Source organism: Equus quagga, chromosome 5 (assembly GCF_021613505.1).
Source record: "Equus quagga isolate Etosha38 chromosome 5, UCLA_HA_Equagga_1.0, whole genome shotgun sequence".
Lineage (NCBI taxonomy): Eukaryota > Metazoa > Chordata > Mammalia > Perissodactyla > Equidae > Equus > Equus quagga.
In genome coordinates, this window is record NC_060271.1 from 66746541 (window position 1) to 66768140 (window position 21600).

General features: G+C 44.1%; 1 protein-coding gene across 1 annotated transcript in view; it reads left to right on the top strand.

Moving 5' to 3' along the window:
• Nucleotides 1-21600, top strand: part of POLR1A (RNA polymerase I subunit A) — a 75906-nt gene that overhangs the window by 19801 nt on the left and 34505 nt on the right. The window contains exons 8-14 of the mRNA XM_046661379.1: nucleotides 1133-1238; nucleotides 1534-1696; nucleotides 4265-4435; nucleotides 4574-4696; nucleotides 6987-7217; nucleotides 11134-11388; nucleotides 15845-16036. Of these exons, the coding sequence (XP_046517335.1) occupies nucleotides 1133-1238; nucleotides 1534-1696; nucleotides 4265-4435; nucleotides 4574-4696; nucleotides 6987-7217; nucleotides 11134-11388; nucleotides 15845-16036 (1241 nt within the window). The remainder of the gene's footprint in view (nucleotides 1-1132; nucleotides 1239-1533; nucleotides 1697-4264; nucleotides 4436-4573; nucleotides 4697-6986; nucleotides 7218-11133; nucleotides 11389-15844; nucleotides 16037-21600) is intronic.

The window sequence follows — 21600 nt, forward strand, 5'->3', positions numbered from 1 at the left end:
TTATTTTAAATGCCCATAAACAAAGGATTTTTTTAAAAGGTTTCTATGGGGATGCCTTCTGTGAATCAAAAAGTGAACTCTAATATGTCTTTTTTTAATTAAAATTTTTACACATTTTAATTCCTTACAAAAAGAAAAATTCTCCCTTCCCCTTTGTGTGTGTAACAAAAACTATGCAGTATATTCAAGTGCTCATGTCACCCACTCTCTGAGAATGTTCTGGATCACTGAGTATAGCTGCTGTGTAATGATAAACCCTTAAAAGTGAAAATGTTGCTAAGAGGATAAGTGATGTCAGGGGAAAAAAGAGCCCTCAAATTCGTATGATTTTTTTCTTTGGCAGGATCTAATATTTTATTCATTGTCTCTGTAGCTTTTTTTTATTTAAGGTCGCCAGAAACTTAAAATATAGCTTTGATCCACAGATGGTCCCCTCTTGGTAGCATCTTTATGGAGGGTTTTTGGTTTTATTTTTGTTTATTTCAAATACATTTTTTATAAATACCAAAGTAATAAGTGTGTGTGTGTGTCTGTGTGTGTGTGTGTGTGTGTGGCTGTGTGTAAGTGTAAGTCTAATAGTCCAGGAGGGTACCAAAAAGCAGGTGAAAGTTTTTGTTCCCCATCCTTGCCCATCTCAGCTCCTGGGTTAATAAGCCCTGTTGTCCCTGTGGTGCCCATCCCTGAACCGTCAGTTCACCTATGTGCTGGCTCTCAACACCCAGATGCTATTTTTGCTTGTTAGTTTTTATAAAGAAAAACATGGGGGCCAGCCCTGTGGCTGACTGTTAAGTTCTCGTACTCTGCTCTGTCAGCCCAGGGTTTCACCGGTTTGGATCTTGGGTGCAGACCTGCATACCGCTCATGAAGCCATGCTGAGGTGGCGTCCCACATAGAAGAGCTGGAAGCACTTACAACTAGGATATACAACTGCGTACTGGGGCCTTGGGGAGAAAAAAACAAAATAATAAATAAAATAGCTGACTTAAAAAAAGAAGGAAAGAAAAATGTGATCTTCCTCTAGATATCGTCCTATATTCTGTTTCATTTTTTCCCTCAGTAGGATTTTTGTGGTCATTCATCCCTACCCTTACATATAGATTTAAATGATCTTTTTGGTTTCTTGCAAACACAGGATTCTTTCTGAATTACCTTTTTTTGGGACTGGAAGATGTTGGCATGGAGTCCAGATTCAATCCCAGTATGTTCTTTCTGGATTTCTTGGTGGTGCCACCCTCAAGGTAATGCCCTTTAATTGTCTTTATTTCTCCTGAGAAAGGCTTATGGAGTAATTGAATAATGACCTCTGGGAGAGCATGGAAGGGTCAAGGGCGCTGAGAAGTAAAGCAGTAGTTCTGCTCCCGGGTTGCAGACAGTAGGAGTGTTTTCCTCTCTGTGTCCCGAATGTGATGGGAAGGTTGGTTTTTGTGAGTGCAGTGGGCTGTGAGTTGCTTACAGTAGGGATGGGTGAGAGGCTGAAGAACATGACCCTTCCTCCACGCTGCACCTTCCCTGATTCCCTGTGTCCTCCTGCAGGTATCGCCCTGTCAGCCGCCTGGGGGATCAGATGTTTACCAATGGCCAGACGGTGAATTTGCAGGCTGTCATGAAGGACATGGTCCTAATCCGAAAGCTGCTGGCGTTGATGGCCCAAGAACAGGAGCTGCCATGTAATGTGGCAGCATCTGCCGCACATGAGGTCGGGTTGCCTTGCAGCTGAAGTCATAAGCGCACGCACTTTAGTTCTAACTCCGTACAGTGAGGATGCAGAATGCTCTGGGTGCCCGGAGATGCCGGTTGGGAATCCTGTACAGCTGTGTGTGAGCTGTGGGTTGGGGGAACCTGGGTAACTCTGGGGGGAAACAGGAGTATGGCCCCAGCGACTATGCCAGGTGACCTCGATTGAATCACTTTAATTTCTTGGCGTCATCTCTTCTCTAAAATGTGTGTGGTCTGTGGTGAGATTTTACAGTTATGTTCTGGGCCACCTGCCCTCGCTGGCAGTCATTGGCAGCTATAGAAAGAACAGTTGGCTTCCCTGGAGCTCTAAGAATGTCCCTCCTGGGTTACAGTTCTAGAGCCCATGTCACCCAGCTCTGTTTTTGGCTCATTAAGATCTCCAGCATTGGGGTCAGGAAGGCGGTAGTGTTCTAGATTCTAGGGGTTTTCCAGAATAGGACTGTCAGATTTGGGGCCTCACCTTCATCCTCTGTGAACGGTGGAGCTGAATTCAGTTTTCCTGTTTCAGCAAACATTTCCTGAGCCCCTTCAGTGTCTTCACTTTCATTGGGTGTAAAGATGAATCAGATGCTCAGAAAGTTTGCTGAGATCACAGACTCCTGAGATCACAGGCTCTCAGGCTCCCTTCCAGCTGCCGGGACATCTTGCTGTGAAGCCAGCCCATCACCAGGTGGCGCCACTGTCTGTTCTGGACGCCTGTGCTCTGGGTTACCCAGCCTGTCTGCTTGGGGCTTTCTTTGGTTTTGCTTAAGTTTTTGATCTGCCGGTGTAGATGTACTTTCAAAAACCCTCAGTTTAAGAGAAATTTGCCATCTTCAGGCCCTCATCCAGTTTTGGGGAGAAGACCATAGCCAGGTCCAAATACCAGGGCTAAGAATTTTATTTTGAAGACCCTTGAAAATAGGGCAGCCCTTTGTCAAAAAAAAAAAAGCTAAGTCTGCAGAAATAAACAGTATCCTGTCTGATTCTTAAGGTCCTTGCTACCTGAAGTCACAGTGCCCTCTTTCCATCTGATTAACAGGACATGTTCTTATTTCTTCCCCCACTTGCTCCCCACATTCCATTCTCATGGCAGCCCTCTCATGACTGTGAATGCCTGATGTGGGCCAGGTACTGTTCTAGGCACAGAGGATATGCCAGTGAAACGGTCTTACTTGTTTCATAAGTAAGCGCATGGCCCTGAGCCCAGTACTGCCATAAGCAGTGAATTAGACTGATAGGGCTCCTGTCATGATGCAGTGACCTGCTCTTCCTGTGAAGCTCCTTCAGCCAGAGCAGAAGATACATCTGTTCTCCCTGTAATTAAGACGACTGCTCTATTCCTCAGGATTGAGGACAAGATACTTCCTCACTAATGGGTTCTGTGACATTCTCATTTACTGGATCTTCACCCCCTCCCCCTTCCCTCCCCCACCACACTGATAGGTTTCTTCTCTCATCTGACTCACACTGGGGGACATGGGACCATCTCTCTGCTGTGTCATACCCAGCCGGATGAGGCTAGTGTGTGGTGCTCTAAGGCAGCTTAAGGCCTCAGGGCCTGTCTCCTGTGCAGATGGGGGGAGAAGAAGAGGCAGAGCCAGGGACAGAAATATTAAAAAGGATTGGTTAAATATTTCATTGAGGCTTTGAGATCACCCAATAACTTGACATATCCCAGTTGGGGACCCACATTTTAATTGATGACGTAGACAATCACATGGCAAACATTTTTTCCTTTTAAGAAATTGTTCTACCCACGTTTTTATAAGTGCTTTGGATCAAGTTTTTCCAAAACTGTAAATAAAGGTGGAACTCCATATGAGAATCAGTTATCTGGCATGATAACAGAGCTTCTTAAAGAGTATTGATGTGGGAAGAATTTCTAGGGTTGCCTCGAGAATTAGATATCACGAGTCTTCAGCAACTGCTCCTAACAGACTCCTCCATTACCTTCTTGGCTTGCACACTGTGATGAAACAAGCTGCCATGTTGGAGAAGCCCACATGGCAAATAATTGAAGGTGGTCTCTGGCCAACAGCTGACTAGGAATGAGGCCCTCAGTCCAGCAGCCCTCGAGGAACTGAATCTTGCCAACAATCATGTCAGCTTAGAAGTAGATCCTGCCCCAGTTGAACCTTAAGATGAGACCCCAGCTCTAGCTGGCTCCTTTATTGCAACCTGGGAGAGACTCAAGCAAAGAACCTAGTTAAGCTGTGGCCAGATTCCTGACTCAGAGAAACTGAGATAATAAATGTGTGCTGGTTTAAAAGAAAAGAGAGCAGCCTGTTTATAAACCTGAGTTCCTTTTACTACCAGAAAGAGACAGTCTGGTAAATATGTAATGTGGCTGGTGTTTTGTTGATGCATACTGGCAAGATTGATTTTTTTAGCGTTTTTGCCACTGATCTGTCAGGTTCAGAGGCCATAAGGGCAAACTGCAGAGCTCATCATTCGTCAGGGCTAGGATAGGAAAGAAAAATAAAACCAAGCCTGGCCTCTTTGAGCATTTTCCATCATGCTTGTTTTTTGGGTTATGTCTTGCCAGGAAAAAGACTCTTCGATGCCTGTGGACCGATCCTTTTTGAGTATGCTTCCAGGCCAGTCCCTCACAGACAAACTTTATAACATCTGGATTCGCCTTCAGAGCCATGTCAATATTGTGTTTGATAGCGAAATGGACAAATTAATGATGGAAAAGTACCCTGGCATTAGACAGGTGAGCAGTAAGTTGGATCCTCATTGCTAGCTGAAGGGGTTAAATAATAAAGATGTTTGTATTGAAGCAAGAAAATAATAAACATACTTGATTTTTTTTTTTTTTTAATGGTTTCTGTGGACTTTTCTCCCCATAAAGATCCTGGAGAAGAAGGATGGCTTATTCCGAAAGCACATGATGGGAAAGCGAGTAGACTACGCAGCCCGCTCAGTCATCTGCCCAGACATGTACATCAACACTAACGAAATTGGAATTCCCATGGTGAGTGAGCAGAGGGGTCTCTTTCACTACTGTCAGGCAGCAAGTGGGATGTCAGAGAAGGTGGGGAGAAGGTGTGCAGCAGTTACAGTGGCTTGGGTGGGGACAGTTTCTGCCTCTTTCTGGACAAACTGTTTGGAGGGGACGTGAGGCTCTGTGATGGTATTGCTTTCTCTCCTTGCCAGGCTTCCAAACACCTTCTACCCACAGGGAAGACCCACTTCCTGGGCCACCAGGGAGCTGATTGCAGGTGCTCCCCATCCCCCTGCATGTCTTCCTCCTGCCTACCTTGGCCTAGACTTTAAACCTACCGAGTCAAATTGAACATGTGACAGAGATGAGGAAGAAGGACAGGGGATTTCTGTCCCATGTCCTTGCCTGACATCAGGAGTTAGGAGTGTGTGCCCTCGGTTGCTGAGGAGAGGAAGGCGAGAGAGCCCCCAGAGAGGAGGCGTGTACATGTTGCCCGTCCTCCCAGTTCTCCGGGGATAAGCGGTTTGCCCCATCCGCCCATTAGTGTTTCCTCGGGGAGCTAGCCTCCTTTTCTCACTTCCCCATCAGTTCAAGCTGTGGTGCTCATTAGCAGCAGCCCTTTAATCAGCTTCCTTCTTAATGGGCCTTGAGGTCAGTAATGGGAAGATGGTTTAATTCCCTCTGTGGAGAGTCTCATTTCCTTGTGCACTGCCCCCTCTGCCGCTCTTGGGGCAGTGCTGGTAATGAGCAGAGCTCAAGTGTTCTGATGGCCTCCTGTGTGCCTGCTGCCTTGACTCTCTCGGGTACCTGTGGCTTCCTGGGTGAGGCCATGACGTACAAGAGGACAAGTCAGAGAATGTTTAGTCCTGTGCCCACCACGTCCCGGGAATCATAGGTCTTTGCACCCAGCAGCTGGGTTAAGTGGCAAAGAAAGGCATTGTGAAGCCCAGTGGTGACCTTTCCTGAGTCTGAGGCCCTGGGAAGAGAGGCCCATGGCCTGTTCCTTGCCTTCTCTGGACTGAGGGCAGGGGCTGCCCCTGATGGCTTTGACCTTGCAGTGCTTACAGTGTCCCCGACTTTAGGAGAGACCTTTAGTGCTGCCTTCTTGATGCACCTTCAGTGGTGCTGGGTCTTTCTTTCTTGGATCTGGTTCCTTTGGTAGAGGCTTGTCCTCAGGAAGGACTCTGAAGTTACCCCTCTGCCCACCTCCAGCCTGCCCCAGGTCTTAGGGTCATGGTGGCCCAGGGGTATTACTCACAGATTGCCCATGAGGAGCAGAGTGTGTAACTGCCTCTTGGTCGCTTATGGCACACCCTTCCCCTGGAACACTGGGTGGAGAGGTGTTACAGGAGCAAAGGAGGTGAAGTTGTTTGGGGAATAAGCTGGAGACACAGCAGTCAATCAGACAGACCAGCGTGTCCCCTTGAAGCTTACATTCTAGTAGTGGAGATGCATAGACAGATACATAGGAACATAAATACTCTGTCAGGCCATGGTCAGTGCGTGGGCACAAGTGAACAGGCTATGGGGTAGGGAGCGAGGGCGTGGTGGTGGGGAGGGCCTTGCAAAGTGCCTTTGGAGCAGAGACCTGGGCAGAGTTCACTGAGGTCCTTTACGTAGGACTTCTCGGTCTCTGATGTAGTTACATGCATTTAGACACATGAGAGGGTTTATAGTATTCAGTAGCTTGGAAAGTTTCTTAACCAGGGAACTGGGTTTTCTTGGAGTGCGTTGCAGGTCTAGTGTTAAGTGGAGCACTGCATTTTCTCCTGTATCAGGAGACCGAGCCAATTTCATCTCAAGTGCCAGCCTGATTGTAGTGTCTGCCAGAATTGCCAAGTAGAGAGATTCTGGCGCCATGTCTGGGCTCAAGGCAAGGGCCACAATCAGTGATGTCTGCTGCAATGGAGGCAGGGGGCGGTGGTCCTTCAGGGCAGGTATTTGTCACCTCTCTCAAGCTAGTGTCCCATTCTGTGTTCCCTTTGGGGACTGTGACTTCATTGGCAGGTGAGGAAATGATGAAGTTTTACAATGGGTTAAAAAAATTCTGATGTGTAAACTACAACACTTGGCTTGTCTCTTTAGACAGACAGACTGCTAGAAATCGAGGCCCAATCTCTGTTTCCTTAAGGCCTGAATCTGGAAAAACGGCTCTGCAGAGAAGACAGGCAGGACATTGCTTTACTCCCTGAAGGACCTTGGCTCAGGCAGCGCCTCCACACCTTGGGGAAAAAATCACATGGCCTGTTGAGTCAGATTTTGGGTCTGTGTAACCTTTTTCTGCCCACCTTGAATTTTCACATCCACTCCTTATTTCCAGGTGTTTGCGACAAAACTGACCTACCCTCAGCCAGTTACCCCCTGGAATGTTCAGGAACTGAGGCAAGCAGTCATCAATGGCCCTAATGTGCACCCAGGAGCCTCCATGGTCATCAACGAGGATGGCAGTCGTACAGCCCTAAGTGCCGTGGACCTAACCCAGCGGGAAGCTGTGGCCAAGCAGCTTCTGACACCAGCCACAGGGGCCCCCAAGCCCCAAGGGACAAAAATTGTGAGTAGTGGGCAGATTTGATTAGGGGCTCAGCCAGCTCCTTTCTGGCTCCCGCATAGCTAAGGGAGGACCAAGGAAGCTGAACCTCGAGAAGCTAAGAGAGAAGAGAGCAATGGGCTGGGCTTGCTCATTTGGTGTCTGTATCTATCTCCCGCATGTGGTCATGGGGTTCTTCAAGGTCAAGACCAGCCCCTGGCTATTGTTGTATCTCCCAGGGCACTTATTAGATTTTTGTGGAGTTAAATATGAAGTTTAAGAAGAGTAAGGAAACTCAGGGAACACAAGTCAGATTTGTCCAAATGAAGGTGACCGGTGACCCAGGAGAGCCATTTGAACAAAGTGGAAGGAGCCAGGTTTCCAAGCCTTCGTGAGGCAGCAGAAGCAGTAGCTAAGGGCATTTGAAAGAAAAAGCAGACAGACATGGGGTTTTCTGACATTATTGGGGTGCAAAGATGAGGCAGATGCACAAGGGAACTTCTTTACATGGCCTTGGTGTCATCTGTAGGGTCAGGTGAGCGGGCTGGGAGCTTAGGAGAGGGAAGGTTGGCCTTCCTGCTATAGGAAGTGATGGAAGTGAGTTCTGAGCAGCCATGAGATTGAATGAGGTTGGCCCAGTCGCTTGTGTTCCAGCTCAAGTTCAAATCCTGAGCACATCGTCCCTGTTTTCTCTTCCAGCCTCACTGTGCCCTTCCCTCTTCAGCCGGTGCCCATTGATACAGGGCTCTTTCTTCCCTCAGGCCTTGCCCTTGCTGTCCCCTGCCTGGAACACCTGGCCCTCCGCCAGACTCCCCGGCTAACTCCTGCTAGTCCTTCAGGTCTCAGAGCCCTCTTTCCTCTAGGGCAGCGCTCAGCAAAGGGCCAGAGTAAATATTTTAGGATTTGTGGGCCATGTGATCTCTGTTGCAACTACTCAAGCAGCCACAGGCAGTCTGTAAACGAGTGGGCGTGGCTGTCTTCCAAAACAACTGTTTACAAAAAGGTGGCCAGCCTGTGAACTGCAGTTTGCCACTCTCAAAACTTACATGAGGTCCCCCCTGTTGTGTTCCCGCCACATCCTTATCCCCTGGCCCTCGCCCCTCGTGGCTCTCATTGCATTGTGTGTTGCTGTGTGTACACCCCTATGTCCACCCTCTCGTTCCTAAATCCCATGAGGACAAGGGCAGAGTGTTCTGTTCCCGCTCTTCCCAGCACCAGCGTGTAGGAGGCACTGCAGAAGCCCCCGTGGAGTAGACGGATCCAGGTTAAGGTGCGGGAGGCTCTGAGGCATAGGGCCACGTAGGACCCCGGGGCAAAGACAGGGGTTTTATGAAGGCAAAGCAGTTCTTACATCAGGACCTGGGACTAAGGATGATTATTTTCCAAAATCTCACTAGTGTTGTATGTAACACTTACTTATACATATAGTCAAGCGCATGTGCACTTATTTATTTGTAATTTTTAAAGACTCTGGTTAATGTGTTGCATATAGATCAGGACAGAGCTAAAGGGCCGGGTGACGTGACGAAGGAGAGACTGTGCTCCAGGTAAGGACGAAGCACAGGCTGGGTGTAAGGGGAAAGGGTGCTGAAAGGACGCATTTCCCCGGGAGGTGTGAGACCTCTGGCCTTCCCTTGGGCCTTATAAATTGAGGGGGAAGTGACCAGGATGGCCAAGTCTTGTTTCCTGGCCCAGCAGTCAGCCAGAGGCTGATCTTTGGCTCCAGGTCTGCCTCTGAAAACTCTGACCCGGGCACTGGGGCATGCTAATTTTCACTGCAGTATTTATTTAGAGACAAGGAAAAGGAAGGGCCTCGGGTTTGGCTTGGCGAGGGGAGCGCCCCGTGCTCCAGGGTTTCTGTTTGGATTGGCTGGTGCCTGCCAGACTGGCCTGCATGCCTTCCCAGCTGTGGGGTTTGCTTATGCTGGAGGATGTCTCGAATTTGCGAGACTCAGATCTGAGGCCCATCCTGGGGTTTTGGGCCTGAGCCACAGGTCCCGGCAGCCTCTCCCTTGAGAGGCTAAAGAAATAAGACCTTGAAAGTCAGTTTGGGCTCCATGACATGCCCTGGGCAGACGCTCATGGGAATTCTCAGAGTTCAGGTCTCCTTGGAAACGTGGATGGTGGGGGCAGAGAAGGAGAAGGTTTGAATTCCTCGGGGAGCAGAAAGACTGACCACGCTAGATACTTTTGGGACTGGCTTTTAGAATGTAAGGATTTTGCTCCCTGCTTCCCTGAGCTGGAGGAAACTTTCAGCCCAGTGAACAGGAACGTAGAGAGCATCTCTTACTCACCTCTAGCCTCCATCTGTAACTAGCCTTCTGATGCAGCTTCATAAATGTAGAAAACATAAGAAGGAACTAGACTTGGAGTAACTGGTTACTGCCAACCTGTTGTCTGCTGTGATTTTGAGGAGATGGGGTGGGAGGAGGTGTGACCAAGGCTCTGGAAGCCCCCTGGGCTGCCGGGGGTGGTGCTGCAGAATGGCTGGGGTAGCAGCGCCTTCATGCATTTGTTTTGTAAAGTAGCATTTCTGTTCATCATTCAGGCAGCTCAGTGGTTAATGTAACGTAAGATAAAGGGCAGTAAAAGGCTTAATGAGCCTTAGACTAAAATCAGCTTTGTGGGAGGAGGTGTTCCGTCAGGAAGACATGACCACGGGCATGTTGGTAAGGAAGAAAATTGTGAATGGGGATTATCTTTAAGGAGTAAATTACTTGTGGTTTTCATTCTCTTCCTTCAGTTTGTATTTTCTTTTTCCCTCACAATGAGCGTACCTCTTGTGCAATAGTTTGTGCTTTCTTTAAAAATAGTTGAAGATCTCTTTTTAGAATTGTATGGAAGTAATACATGCTCGTTGTAAGATGAGCAGTACTGAGATGGATAAAGGTGACAGTCTGTGCCTTGCTCTCCTTCCCTATGTGCCCCTGTCCCTGAGGAGACCGTAGTAGCAGCTGGGTGAGGATCCAAGCACCATTTTCCTTTGTATGTATAAACATGTACAGGGTTGGGTTGGGTTTTAAATTGCCTCATTCTGTCACTTTAAATGGCACCTGGATATTTTTTTCTTTACTGGAATACATTATTGCCATCACTTCAGGACTAGGACTAGTATAGATTCAACTCAGCCTTTTTCATCATTGCATAATATTCCACAGTGAAAACCATGATATTCACCTATGCCTCTTCTGAAGGGCAGCCAGGTTATTTCCAGTTTTGCCACTGTAAACTCTGCTGCATAAACACACATGTTTATATAACCTTGCACTGACACTCTTTTTCTTCTGAAAAGCTGAAGGAAATAAGTTTTAAATGTTCTAAAATCTTTTGACAAATTGCTTTCCCAAAAGGCTGTGGCAATTTAAACTTCTTACTCATTTTTTAAGTGCAATAAGGTGTTTTCAGAGAGCACTGAACTGGGAGTCAAGACCCCTGTCTTCCAGTCCTGGCTCTCCTGTATAAGGTTGGGCCAGCTATTTATAAAACATGGAATTATTTGGAATAACATACTCACATGTGATTTTGGGGGTGTTTCTAGAGGTCTGCCAAGTCCTTTCAAGCTTGGGGGTTTTACAGTTATGTGCAGATATGCTGTCTTCGTTTGTGTCCATTTCTTTCTTCGGATTAATTCTCAGAGGAATTCAAGACCCTGGAAAGGCCAGACATCTCTGAAAAAGAGATTACTGAACAGGGCCCTGTTGCCTCATCTGTTGCTTGTATCTCTGAGCCCAGACCCTGGATCAGGGCGTTGCTGGGCTACTAGCTATTTCTCAAAGATTTTTAGAGTTTTACTCCAGAATAAAAATTCCCCTTTGATTTAGTTGAATAAGACATTAGACAGACAGAAGCCACACTCAGGTCAGGCTGAAGGGAGCCCTTGGAATGTAGCAATGACACTGAGGTTGTGCTGCTCACCTCCCTGTTCTCTACTCTGCGCCAGGTGTGCCGGCATGTGAAAAATGGGGACATTCTCTTACTGAACCGACAGCCCACCCTGCACAGACCCTCCATCCAGGCGCACCACGCCCGCATCCTGCCCGAAGAGAAAGTCCTCCGGCTCCACTATGCCAACTGCAAGGCCTATAACGCCGACTTTGATGGAGATGAGATGAACGCCCACTTCCCCCAGAGTGAACTGGGCCGGGCCGAGGCCTACGTCCTGGCCTGCACGGATCAGCAGTACCTTGTTCCCAAGGTAGGTCTGCCCTTGAGGCTGTTCCATGGTCATCGCCGTGCAGCTTGGCACTTCAGGTCTGGGCCCTCGCCAGCTCCTGGGGTCCGTGGGTGGCTGCAGGGCAGGGACATGTGAAACAGGGGGTCCTGGCTTCTTCCACGTGGGGTTGTCCGCCCTCTGGTTGTTTAGAGGCAGGGAAAAGTCTCTCTCTGCTGCCTCTTAAAACGTAAGTCAGGAAGAAATTGTAACAGTCATCCCAGAAAGCCGAGCTTAGTAGCTACATAATAGGTCTTGTGTTCCAGACTTTTGTTTGGATTCTATGACTTATTAGCCTCTGGCAAGCATTAGCATCTCAACTGTGATGGTCCCCATGGTCCACAGATGACTTTGATCCTCTGAGTTCTGTTTTAAGAAACAACATGGCCCCAAGGGCCCAGATGAGATCCCCCTCTAACCCAGAAGGCATCTCCTCTTTGCATCCCTTCCTTTCTAAGCCCTTGGCATCACAGCAATTCACAGTTATACATCAATCCCTTGGGTCCTGGTGGAGTGTGAAAGAACTAGTAGTCATAATGATACTGAACTATGGCTGCCATTTGCCAAGCATTGTTTCAGTGCCAGACACTGTGCAAAGCACTCCAGAGGCTTCTCCTTTCAGCCTCCCACAGTCCTTGGAGTAGGTGCTGTCAGTGTCCACATTTACACATGAGGAAGTGGTGTAACTTGCCCAACGGCTCACAGCTGAGGACAAGGAGCTCCCAGATCTCCTGGGTATTGTTCTTTTCTCCCATGTGGGCTGTGTTGCCCTTCCGCAGGAGAGATGGAGACCCCTGTATCCAGGGAAGCACCGGAGGCTGCTCGGAGATGACCACCATCGATTAGTGCCCACTTCTGGGAACTTCTCTTCCCTTGTCAGTCATTTGCCTCCCAGGGAATCAGGCTGGTGGCCAGGGGCCAAGCGTCCCAGCCTCTTTTCCCACCAGACACCACTGTGGCTTCACGCTGGACCGATTGTTTGAGTTTAACTTTTTTCCCCTTCTCTGCTCATGTCAGCCAGCTATTGAGTAGTGAAGGGGCTGAAAGTAAAAGGAGGGGTTAAGGGCGCACACTGGTCACTCAGAAAGTAGAAGAAATATTTTACTAATTTTTACTAATAATTAGGAGGAAATAATTTTACTAATTTGAAAGTTGGCTTTTTGTCTTTTCGAGTAAATCAGACCAGTCATAGCTGTAGCAGTGGGGGCAATAAAAGCCCCAGTCAAGTGAGCACTCCCTGTGCATCAGGCGCTCCTCTAAGCAATTTGCACACCTTCTCTTTAGTTCTCACAACAGCTTTGTGAGGCAGGTGCGATCTTCAGATGAGGAAACACAGGTGAGTAACTTGCCAGCCAGTGATGAGGCCAGGGCTCAAACTCTGCACCTTTGACTCTCAAGCCCACGTACTCAGCCTCGTGTGTCATCAGCCCCCTTGACAGGCGAGGCTGGGGCTGGGTGAGGGCGTGTGGCAGTAAGTGGCTCCCAGGACTGAACTGGCTCTCTGACTCTCTAGAGGCAGTGTCACGTTTCATCACAGGGGACGCTAGCAGGGAGCAGCAGATAGTAGGTTTTGCTGGCACAGTGACCTCTGGACGTTGGCTGCATTGGGGAGTTGGGGTGCTCCCAAGTTCTCAGACCAATGAACTTGAATGTTCTGTTGTTGATTTTGATGGAAAAAGGTAGTATAGGGGCTTCACGCTCACATTGTGTCCTGCAAAGGGCCAGCCTGTTTAAATCCAGGTGTGCCTCATCGCAAGCCCACACGCCTGTGAGTTTAGGTTGGGAGGCAGGCAGAACACAGGTAAAAAGCTCAGATCAATAAATTAGTTTCTTAGGAAGTAAAAAACTGAGGGTTCATTTCACTTTTAGTGCATTTCTTTTGTTGGAGGTGGGAGAGCTTTTGATTCTGGATAAATTTCATTTAGTCCTTAGTGTAAATGCCAAGACGTAGAATCCTTATTTTTGCTAATGGTTATAAAAATGTAACATGTCTTGAATTATTTTGGTGACAAAGTCTTAAGGGGACAAGAGCTGGTTTTGTTAAACTAGGAAAACCATTTTTTGGTAATTTTTCTTGGTGTATCTTTGTTTCCATTTCTCTTTTGTTCATTTTTCCATTTCTTCTGTTTCCTCTTGAGGTTCTCTTCCTTAACTCACCATAGTGCTCGATTAAAGCACATTTTATTGTTGTATATATTTAATAGAATGAGTGTTATCTTCTTTCTTTTAAAATAGGAGATGAGCCACAACTGGAAAGACCCACATCTAAAATATACAACTATGTACTAGGGGAATTTGGGGAGAAAAAGTACAAAAAAAAAGAAGATTGGCAACAGTTGTTAGCTCAGGTGCCAATCTTTTTTTAAAAAAAAGAAAAGATGAATGAAACTTTAGCTGTTTCTTTTCTGCAAAAACTGTTAAACATTTCATTTATGTGTCTCTTTGTGGATTAATTTTTTTCCTTCTATTTGTTGTATTTATTGAGGGCCAATGCTTTGTGGAAAGTTTTTTTAACAAGGCTTGAAACATAGTTTCCTGACTCTGATTTAGTCAGCTAGAAAATTCAAGTCATAGAATACCCTAATTCTCTAAGCATCCTGACCAAAGATACTAATTCTAATGTCATTTTGCTGTGGTATTAAGTGGAATAGGATAGCTGACAGTCGTCTGGGTTTTTGACTCAGAGATGGTCTTTCTGATCCTAAGCAGGATTTAGGAAATTTAGAATTATAAGTAGACCCTTAGTAAATTGCCTTAATCAGCATTCTTTCCTAGAATTCATGATTATTGCATTGAAAGCAATTTAGCCATTAAGGTAATTTTCTAGTCACAGAAAAATCTGGACGGAGAGGGAGAAGGCACTGAATAGATCACATAACTTGTAATTATGTTCTTTAAAGGAAGAGAACAAAAGGAAAAATCTGTATCTGTCCCCGAAGACTGTGGGATGAGTCAGATGCGTAATACTTGTTTGGGTTTTTCCACTGAGCGAAATAAGACCTTGTCTTTGGAACAAGATGCAGAGTATAATTTTTTATTCATGTTCATAACTCAGAGCCTTCGTAAGAGGGCCATGTGCTTCATCTGATCTTACTCTCCATTGACAGCACCTTTTCAGCCCATCTATAATAATTAGTTTTGAGTTTACCTAGAGCGCATTGCCCCAGTATTTAGATTCTTTGACAAGCATCCTTTTTTAGCATGTGTGGTTAAATTCCTAGAGCTTCTCCATGGCTGTATTTTTGAGTTCCTTTAGCCTTACTTATGAAACATGGCCATAATACTGGATACTGTTTAACAAATAATCAAATGATAATAATCTTTAGATCCAAGACACAGATTTCTCTCAAGTTCCCATAAACATTGGATAGTTGCAAAAACTACTTTTTAAAGAATGTCAGTGAGCACAGCTATTTTTACTTTAGTGTGCGTTATGTTGCCATGAACACAGACCCTACAGATAAAGTTTAGGAGACTGGGGATCAGAAAGGCTTTGAAAAGTGTCAAATGAGATGAATGTCCCCACCCAAACTGAGGCTTTTATGTGAGCCCTTGTTTGGGCATCTGGTAGATAAGAGCCTTTATTAAGGGCCCACCATGAACATAGGCCACATTAGGAAGAGACACTAATGATGGACATTCTTTCCTTCCGCAGTCGTGGACATCAAGGCCCTCTCATGAGCCTTCAGAGGAACTTCTGCCTAAACCCCTACCTCCCTGCACTGGCAGACTCCAAGTCATTGATTCCTCAGGCCTAGCTGTGATACTGCCCCTCAGAGAGACCCATACCCCCCACCCCCCACCCCCAAATCTATACAATGACTCACTCTGTTATTTTCCTCCATGGCATTTAAGACTCTTTGCGATCATTTGTTTATCCAGTCATTTGTTTACCGTCTAGCTTTTCTCATCATAAAGGATCGTGTCTGTTTGGTCCACTGGAGTAGGTTGAAGGTCTAACCCAGTGCCTAGGCGTACAGTAGGCTCTCAATAAATATTTGTTGAATGGATGACTGATTTAGAGGAGAACCAGGCCAGAAGTGTGTGAAAAATACTAAAGCATAAAACCAAAGTATAAAAACAAGAACACAGCTAACAGCAGCCAGAACAAATTTATGCATAAATGCCAAAAATATGCTGGAGTAACTAGAACCAGATGGCGTTATGGAGAGAAGGCTTGGGGAACTGGATTAATTTGAAGCAGTTTTGATATAGAACAATGTGTAGATGGCAAAGGTGGAAGCCAGTCAGGGAGCCCTGGTCCTGAGCTTTGGGAGGCAGTTTGCTCTCAAGATGGGAGGCCCAAGTGCTGGCCTAGGGAGGCTGTGGGGCAGGACAACATGGGGATATAAGGGGAGGCAGCCTCCAGGCAGATGATTAGGAATTAGAATGTGACAAAATTCATCTTTGTTCTTCTTCTTATGTCTGTTCTGGTTTGTAGGATGGCCAACCACTGGCTGGGTTGATACAAGATCACATGGTTTCGGGTGCAAACATGACTATTCGCGGTTGCTTTTTCACCCGGGAGCAGTATATGGAGCTGGTGTACCGAGGACTCACAGACAAAGTGGGACGCGTGAAGCTCTTCTCTCCTGCCATCCTGAAGCCCTTTCCACTGTGGACAGGAAAGCAGGTAATTGGAAGCAAACAACCAGTGTACGTATCAAAAGGAAACAAACAGGTCACTCATATAAAGGTTTCATTCCCAGGAGAGCCCAGACCAGAGACAGAAATGGCAAATCAAACAAGAGTCTGACTTTCTCCTTAATGGGATTCCTGGGTCTGGGTGGTTTTAAGGGAGTGTCTGCTGAAATTAGGCTGCGTGGTTTCTCTCCTTTGCTCCTAGCTTAAACTTGACATCCTCATAATCCCAATTTGGTGGTAATAAGCAGTGATGTGGGGGTAGTAGTAGTAATATTTGTGGGGAGGGGCCCAGAGCTTTGGTGAGTACATTAGTTATGTTATCTTGTTTAATTCTCACAACCAGCCCGCCATGCAGAGACCGTTGTTATCACCATTTAGCAGATGAGGATATGAGGCTTAGAGAGGTTGAATTACATCCCAAGTCTATAGGAGACAGAGTTGGGATTCAAATCCAGGACTTTCTAACTCCCAAAGCATCACATTATACTTCCTCTCAAGGTAATAAAATAATAGTATATGTGGTGATCGAACAATGAAATACAGTAACGTGTGCTTCTGCTATTGGCCGGGTCTCCAGTTTCAGCCTTAAGGCCTAACTAATTGGCTGTGTGATCGTGGCTCTGTGGACCTCATTTCTTCATCTATGAAATGAAAGGGTTCAGGTTGATGATCTCTTCCAGCTCTGCAGTTCTTTAAGTCTGTGGACCTGGAGCTTGACTGGTTTTTAGTTGTTAACCAACCTTGCGTTCCTGGGATAAACCTTACTTGGTCTTGAGGCATTACTCTATGTATTATTGAATTCAGTTTGCTAGCATTTTGTTAAGAACTTTTTTGCATTTGTGTTCATGAGGGATATTGATCTATAGTTTCCTCTTCTGTAGTATCTTTGCCTGGTTTTGATATCAGAGTAACATTGGCTTCATAGAATAAGTTGGGAAGTATTTCCTCTTCTTCAGTTTTCTGTAAGAGTTTGTGTAGTGTTGGTATAATTTTTTTCTTGGGTTTGATGGACTTCACCAGTGAAGCCATTTGGACGTGGAGTTTTCTTTATAGGAAGGTTTCTTAACTAAAATTTCTAATTCTCTAATATATAAACAGCTATTCAGGTTATCTATTTCTGCTTGATTGAGCTTTAGTACTTTGTTTTTTCAAGGAATTTGTCCATTTCATTTAAGTTGTTGAATCTGTAAGGCATAAGGTTCTTCATAATATGCCTTTACCATCCTTTTCTTCTGTAGAATCTATAGAGGGTCACCTCTCTCATTCCTAATGTTGGTGATTTGTGTCTTCTCTCTTTTTTCCTGATCAGTTTGCCTAGAGGTTTATCTGCTTTATTGGGTCTCAAGGAACTGGCTTTCATAGACTTTCTCTCTTTTTCTGTTTTCTATTTCATTAATTTCGCTGTGATCTTTGTTGTTTCCTTTCTTCTGTTTCACTTTGGGGTTCATTTGCTCTTCATTTTCTAGTTAATTAAGGTTGAAGTTTGAAGCCATTCATTCGAGGCTTTTCTTTTTTTATACCGTCATGTTATGTATAAATTTCCCCACTAAGTTCTGCTTAAGTAGCATACACAAATTATGATGTCTTGTCTTTTCATTTTCATTCACATCAAAATACTTTCTGATTTCCTTTTTGATTTCTTTTTTGACCCATGAGTTATTTAGAAGTCCATTATTTAGTTTCCAAACATTTAGGGATTTTCCAGATATCTTGGTTACAAATTTCCAATTTAATTCCATTGTGGCCAGAGAACATACCTTGGATGACTTGAATCCTTTTGAATTTATTGAGATTTGTTTAGTGGCTTCAATTATGGGCTCTTTTGGTAAATGTTTTTGTGCCCTTAAAAATAATGTATAATCTGGTGTTGTTGGATGGAGTGCTCTATCAATGTTAGTTAGGTCAGTTGATAGGTAGGTCAAGTCTGATATCCTTGCTGATCACTGTCCTTCATTGCCTTATGTCCATTGTCTTGAAACCCATTGTTTCATATTCATGTCTGCTTTTGTTGTTGTTTCTGGCAGGAGAGTAAGTCAGATCACTGTTGCTCTATCCTGGCCAGAAATGGAATCAATTTAACAGAATAGGTGGGGAATTTTGCGATTTAAGATTAAAATCTATAAGTATGAATAGTTAAAAGAATGGTAAGCTTTTTCTGTAAAAGCCAGATAGTAAGTATTTTAAGCTTTGCTGGCTGTACAATCTGTGTCGTTTAAGTACTCAGCTCTGCCATTGTAACATGAAAGCAGCCTCAGACAGCACATAAACATGTGAGCATGGCCATGGTCCAGTTTCATAAAGTTACCAAAACAGGTGGTGGGCCAGATTGGGCCTACAGGCTATAGTTTGCCAGCCCCTAATTTGGTTGGCTATATGTATTTCTCCACTTTGTTATACCTGTTTATATTACTTTTATTATTCTTATTTATGTATCTTTATTTTATTAGCCATCTCAAGTTATCTTGGAAGTGAATGGATTATAAATCTTAATTAAGTGACCAGAATTTATTAGAATTTTGTTTAAACAGTATGTTCAAAAGGGAATCAAATGGTGGACAAAGAATATATATCTAGAGCCATAAATGTGTTCATTCTCTTTGATCTGGGAATCTAGCCTAAGGAAATAATCTGAAGTGTAGAAAAAGCTACTTGAAGAAAGCAGTCTATTACACCATGGCTTATAGTGGTGGAAAATTAGAAAATCCTAGATACTCAACATTGGAGCTAAGTAAATTTGGAACATCCATTTGTTAAGATATTATGTGGTTGTTAAAAATAGTGGTTTTAAAAGACTATATAGTAATCTGGAGAATTCTCTGACGTAACGTTGAAAGAAGAATAGACTACTCTTCAATGTGCAGTCACAGTTGCAATCGTGTTAAAAATGTATATGAGAAAAAGGTTGGCATAGCAAAGATCAAAATGATAGAATAATTTGGTTCATGTTAAGAATAATTTCCTTTTCATTTTATAATGTTTCTGGGCTGTGATTATTCCTTTATAACTAAATAAAATGAGAAAATAGACCCAGGTTTTACTTCTGTCACAGCTGAGATTTTTCAGTGTTTCTTGATAGGGTGGCTGTTATTTCTTTGCAAATCAGTGAAAAGGAGAAGAGAGACTGTCCTGCACCAGAACTTGTTAGTGGCTGACTCTGATTCTGCGGAGAAAAGCCATATGTAGAAACAGGAGATAAGAAACTTAACTTGAGCAGTGTGTATGTACTGCCCCAGGAAACGAAGCCTTAGGCTGTTTCTCCAGAGCATTTCATACAGCCTCTTGAGTGCTTTTCTTTCCACTTAAGAGTCTGAGGTCTCATCATTTGTTGAAAGAGCGTATAAAGAAAGAGGATTTGCCTGTCGTTGCGCATCTCGAGTGTACAGCTCAGAGAATGTTCTCAAAGTGGATAAATACACCTTTGTAAACTGTCACCCAGATCAGAAAGTAGAGTATCACCAGCACTCCCAGAAGACCGCTCCAGACCCCTGTCAGTTTCTGCCGTCCCCAAAGGTAGCTGCTCACCTGACTTCTAACACTATAGGTTAATTTTGTCTTTTCTTGGACTTTATATAAATGGAATCATTCAGTAAATCATCTTTGTGTGAGTCACTCATGTCATCACATACAGCAGTAGTTTATTCATTTTCATTGCTGTATAGTATTCCATTATATGACTATGCCATTGTATATTTATGCATTTTGCTATTGATGGACATTTGGGTTGTCTCCAGTTGGCTATTACAAATAGGGCTGCTATGGACAGTCTTGTATATGTTTTTTGTTGAACACATATTTTGATGGGTAAATACCAAGGAATCAAGTTGCTGGGTCATACCGTCTATGCTCAACTTTAAATAGATAGTTAATAAACAGTTTTCCAAAGTGCTTCTAGCAGTTTACACTTCTGTCAACAGGGCATGAGAGTTCTGTTGCTCCTTATCCTCAGCAGAACTTATTGTCCCATTTGTTTGATTGTTTCTATTTCTTTAATTTTAGCCATTCACATGGATATATAGTGGCAACTTATTGTGATTTTAATTTGCATTTTCTAAATGACGTGTGACGTTGAGCACCTCTTCATATGCTTATTGGCCATTTGGATATCATCTTTTCTGAAGTATCTCTTGCCTATTCTAGACATTTTCTTATTGATAGGTAAAAGTTTTTAATATTCTGGTGTAAGTCCATTGCCAGATATATGTATTACAAATACCTTCTACTTGGTGAGTAGCCTTTTTGCCCTTTTACCTAATGCTGTTTTCTAATGAGCAGAAGTTCTTTGTTTTCTGTAATACAGTCTTTGCCTTTTACGGCTAGTCCTATATAAGAACTATTTGCCTGCCCTGAGGTCATGAAGGTAGGTATTCCTCTGTGTTGTAGTAGCTTTATTGTTTTACCATTCACACTTAGGTCTGCTGTCTTTCTGGAGTTGATTTTTGTGGGTGCATATGATGTGAGGTAGGGGTCAGTGTTCCTTTTTTTCCCATATGGATATCCAGTTGATAGAACATCATTTGTTGAAAAGACCCTTTTCCCACTCTTCAGTATCTGCTGTGTCATAAATCAACTAGTCGTATGTGTGTGCATCTGTTCCTGGACTCTGTTCAGTTTCATTGGTCTGTTTGATTCCATTGCATGAATATCACATATCTTAAGCATTGTAGCTTTATAATAAATCTGATTTCCGATAGTAGAAGTCTCCAGCTTTGTTCTTTTTCAAGACTGTCAATATTATTGGCCCTGTCTATTTTCATATAAATTTTAAAGTCAGCTTGTGAATTTCCACAAAAAATACCTGCTAGGATTTTTATTGGGATTATATTGCATCTATAGATCACTTTAGGGAGAATCAATATATTTACAGTATTGAATCTTCCAAATTATGAACATAGTATGTCCTTCAATTATGTAAAAGCCTTCTACATCTTTCACTAGATTCATTCCTAGATATTGCTATTGTAGATGGTATTGTTTATTAAGTTTTTCTAATTGTTTATGTTTGGTATGTAGAAATACAATTAATTTTGTATATTGTCCTTGTATTCAGCAACCTTATTGGATTCAGTTATTAGATCTCTGCCTTTGAGTTCTTTTTAACTATAGAAGTAACACAAGTTTTTTGTTAAACAGAAATACAGTAAAGTGAAAGGAAAAATTCCCTCCCTCCCCACCCCCACTCTTCATGTCCACGCATAGTCTCACGGAAAATAAATAAGAATGGGATCTTAATATACCTCCTCAGGAGAACCATGATTAAATTTGACATTTGATTTTGGGCTTATTTTTGAAACCACCTCTTTATCCATGACATCCTGGTACCTGAGGCAAGCATTTTTCTAAGTGCCAGGTACATGGACCTCAGTTTTGACTAGTCTGTAAGATGGCTTACTGTGAATGAGTCACCAGGCCCTCCAAAGGGAGTTCCATTATTTGAAACAGTCTGTATTTTTAATTTGGACCACCCTAACACGCTCCAAATATGGCAAGAAGTTCATTTAACTGTTTTCACATGCTAGGTTGACAGAAACTGTTTTGTAATTGCTTTGTGATGTA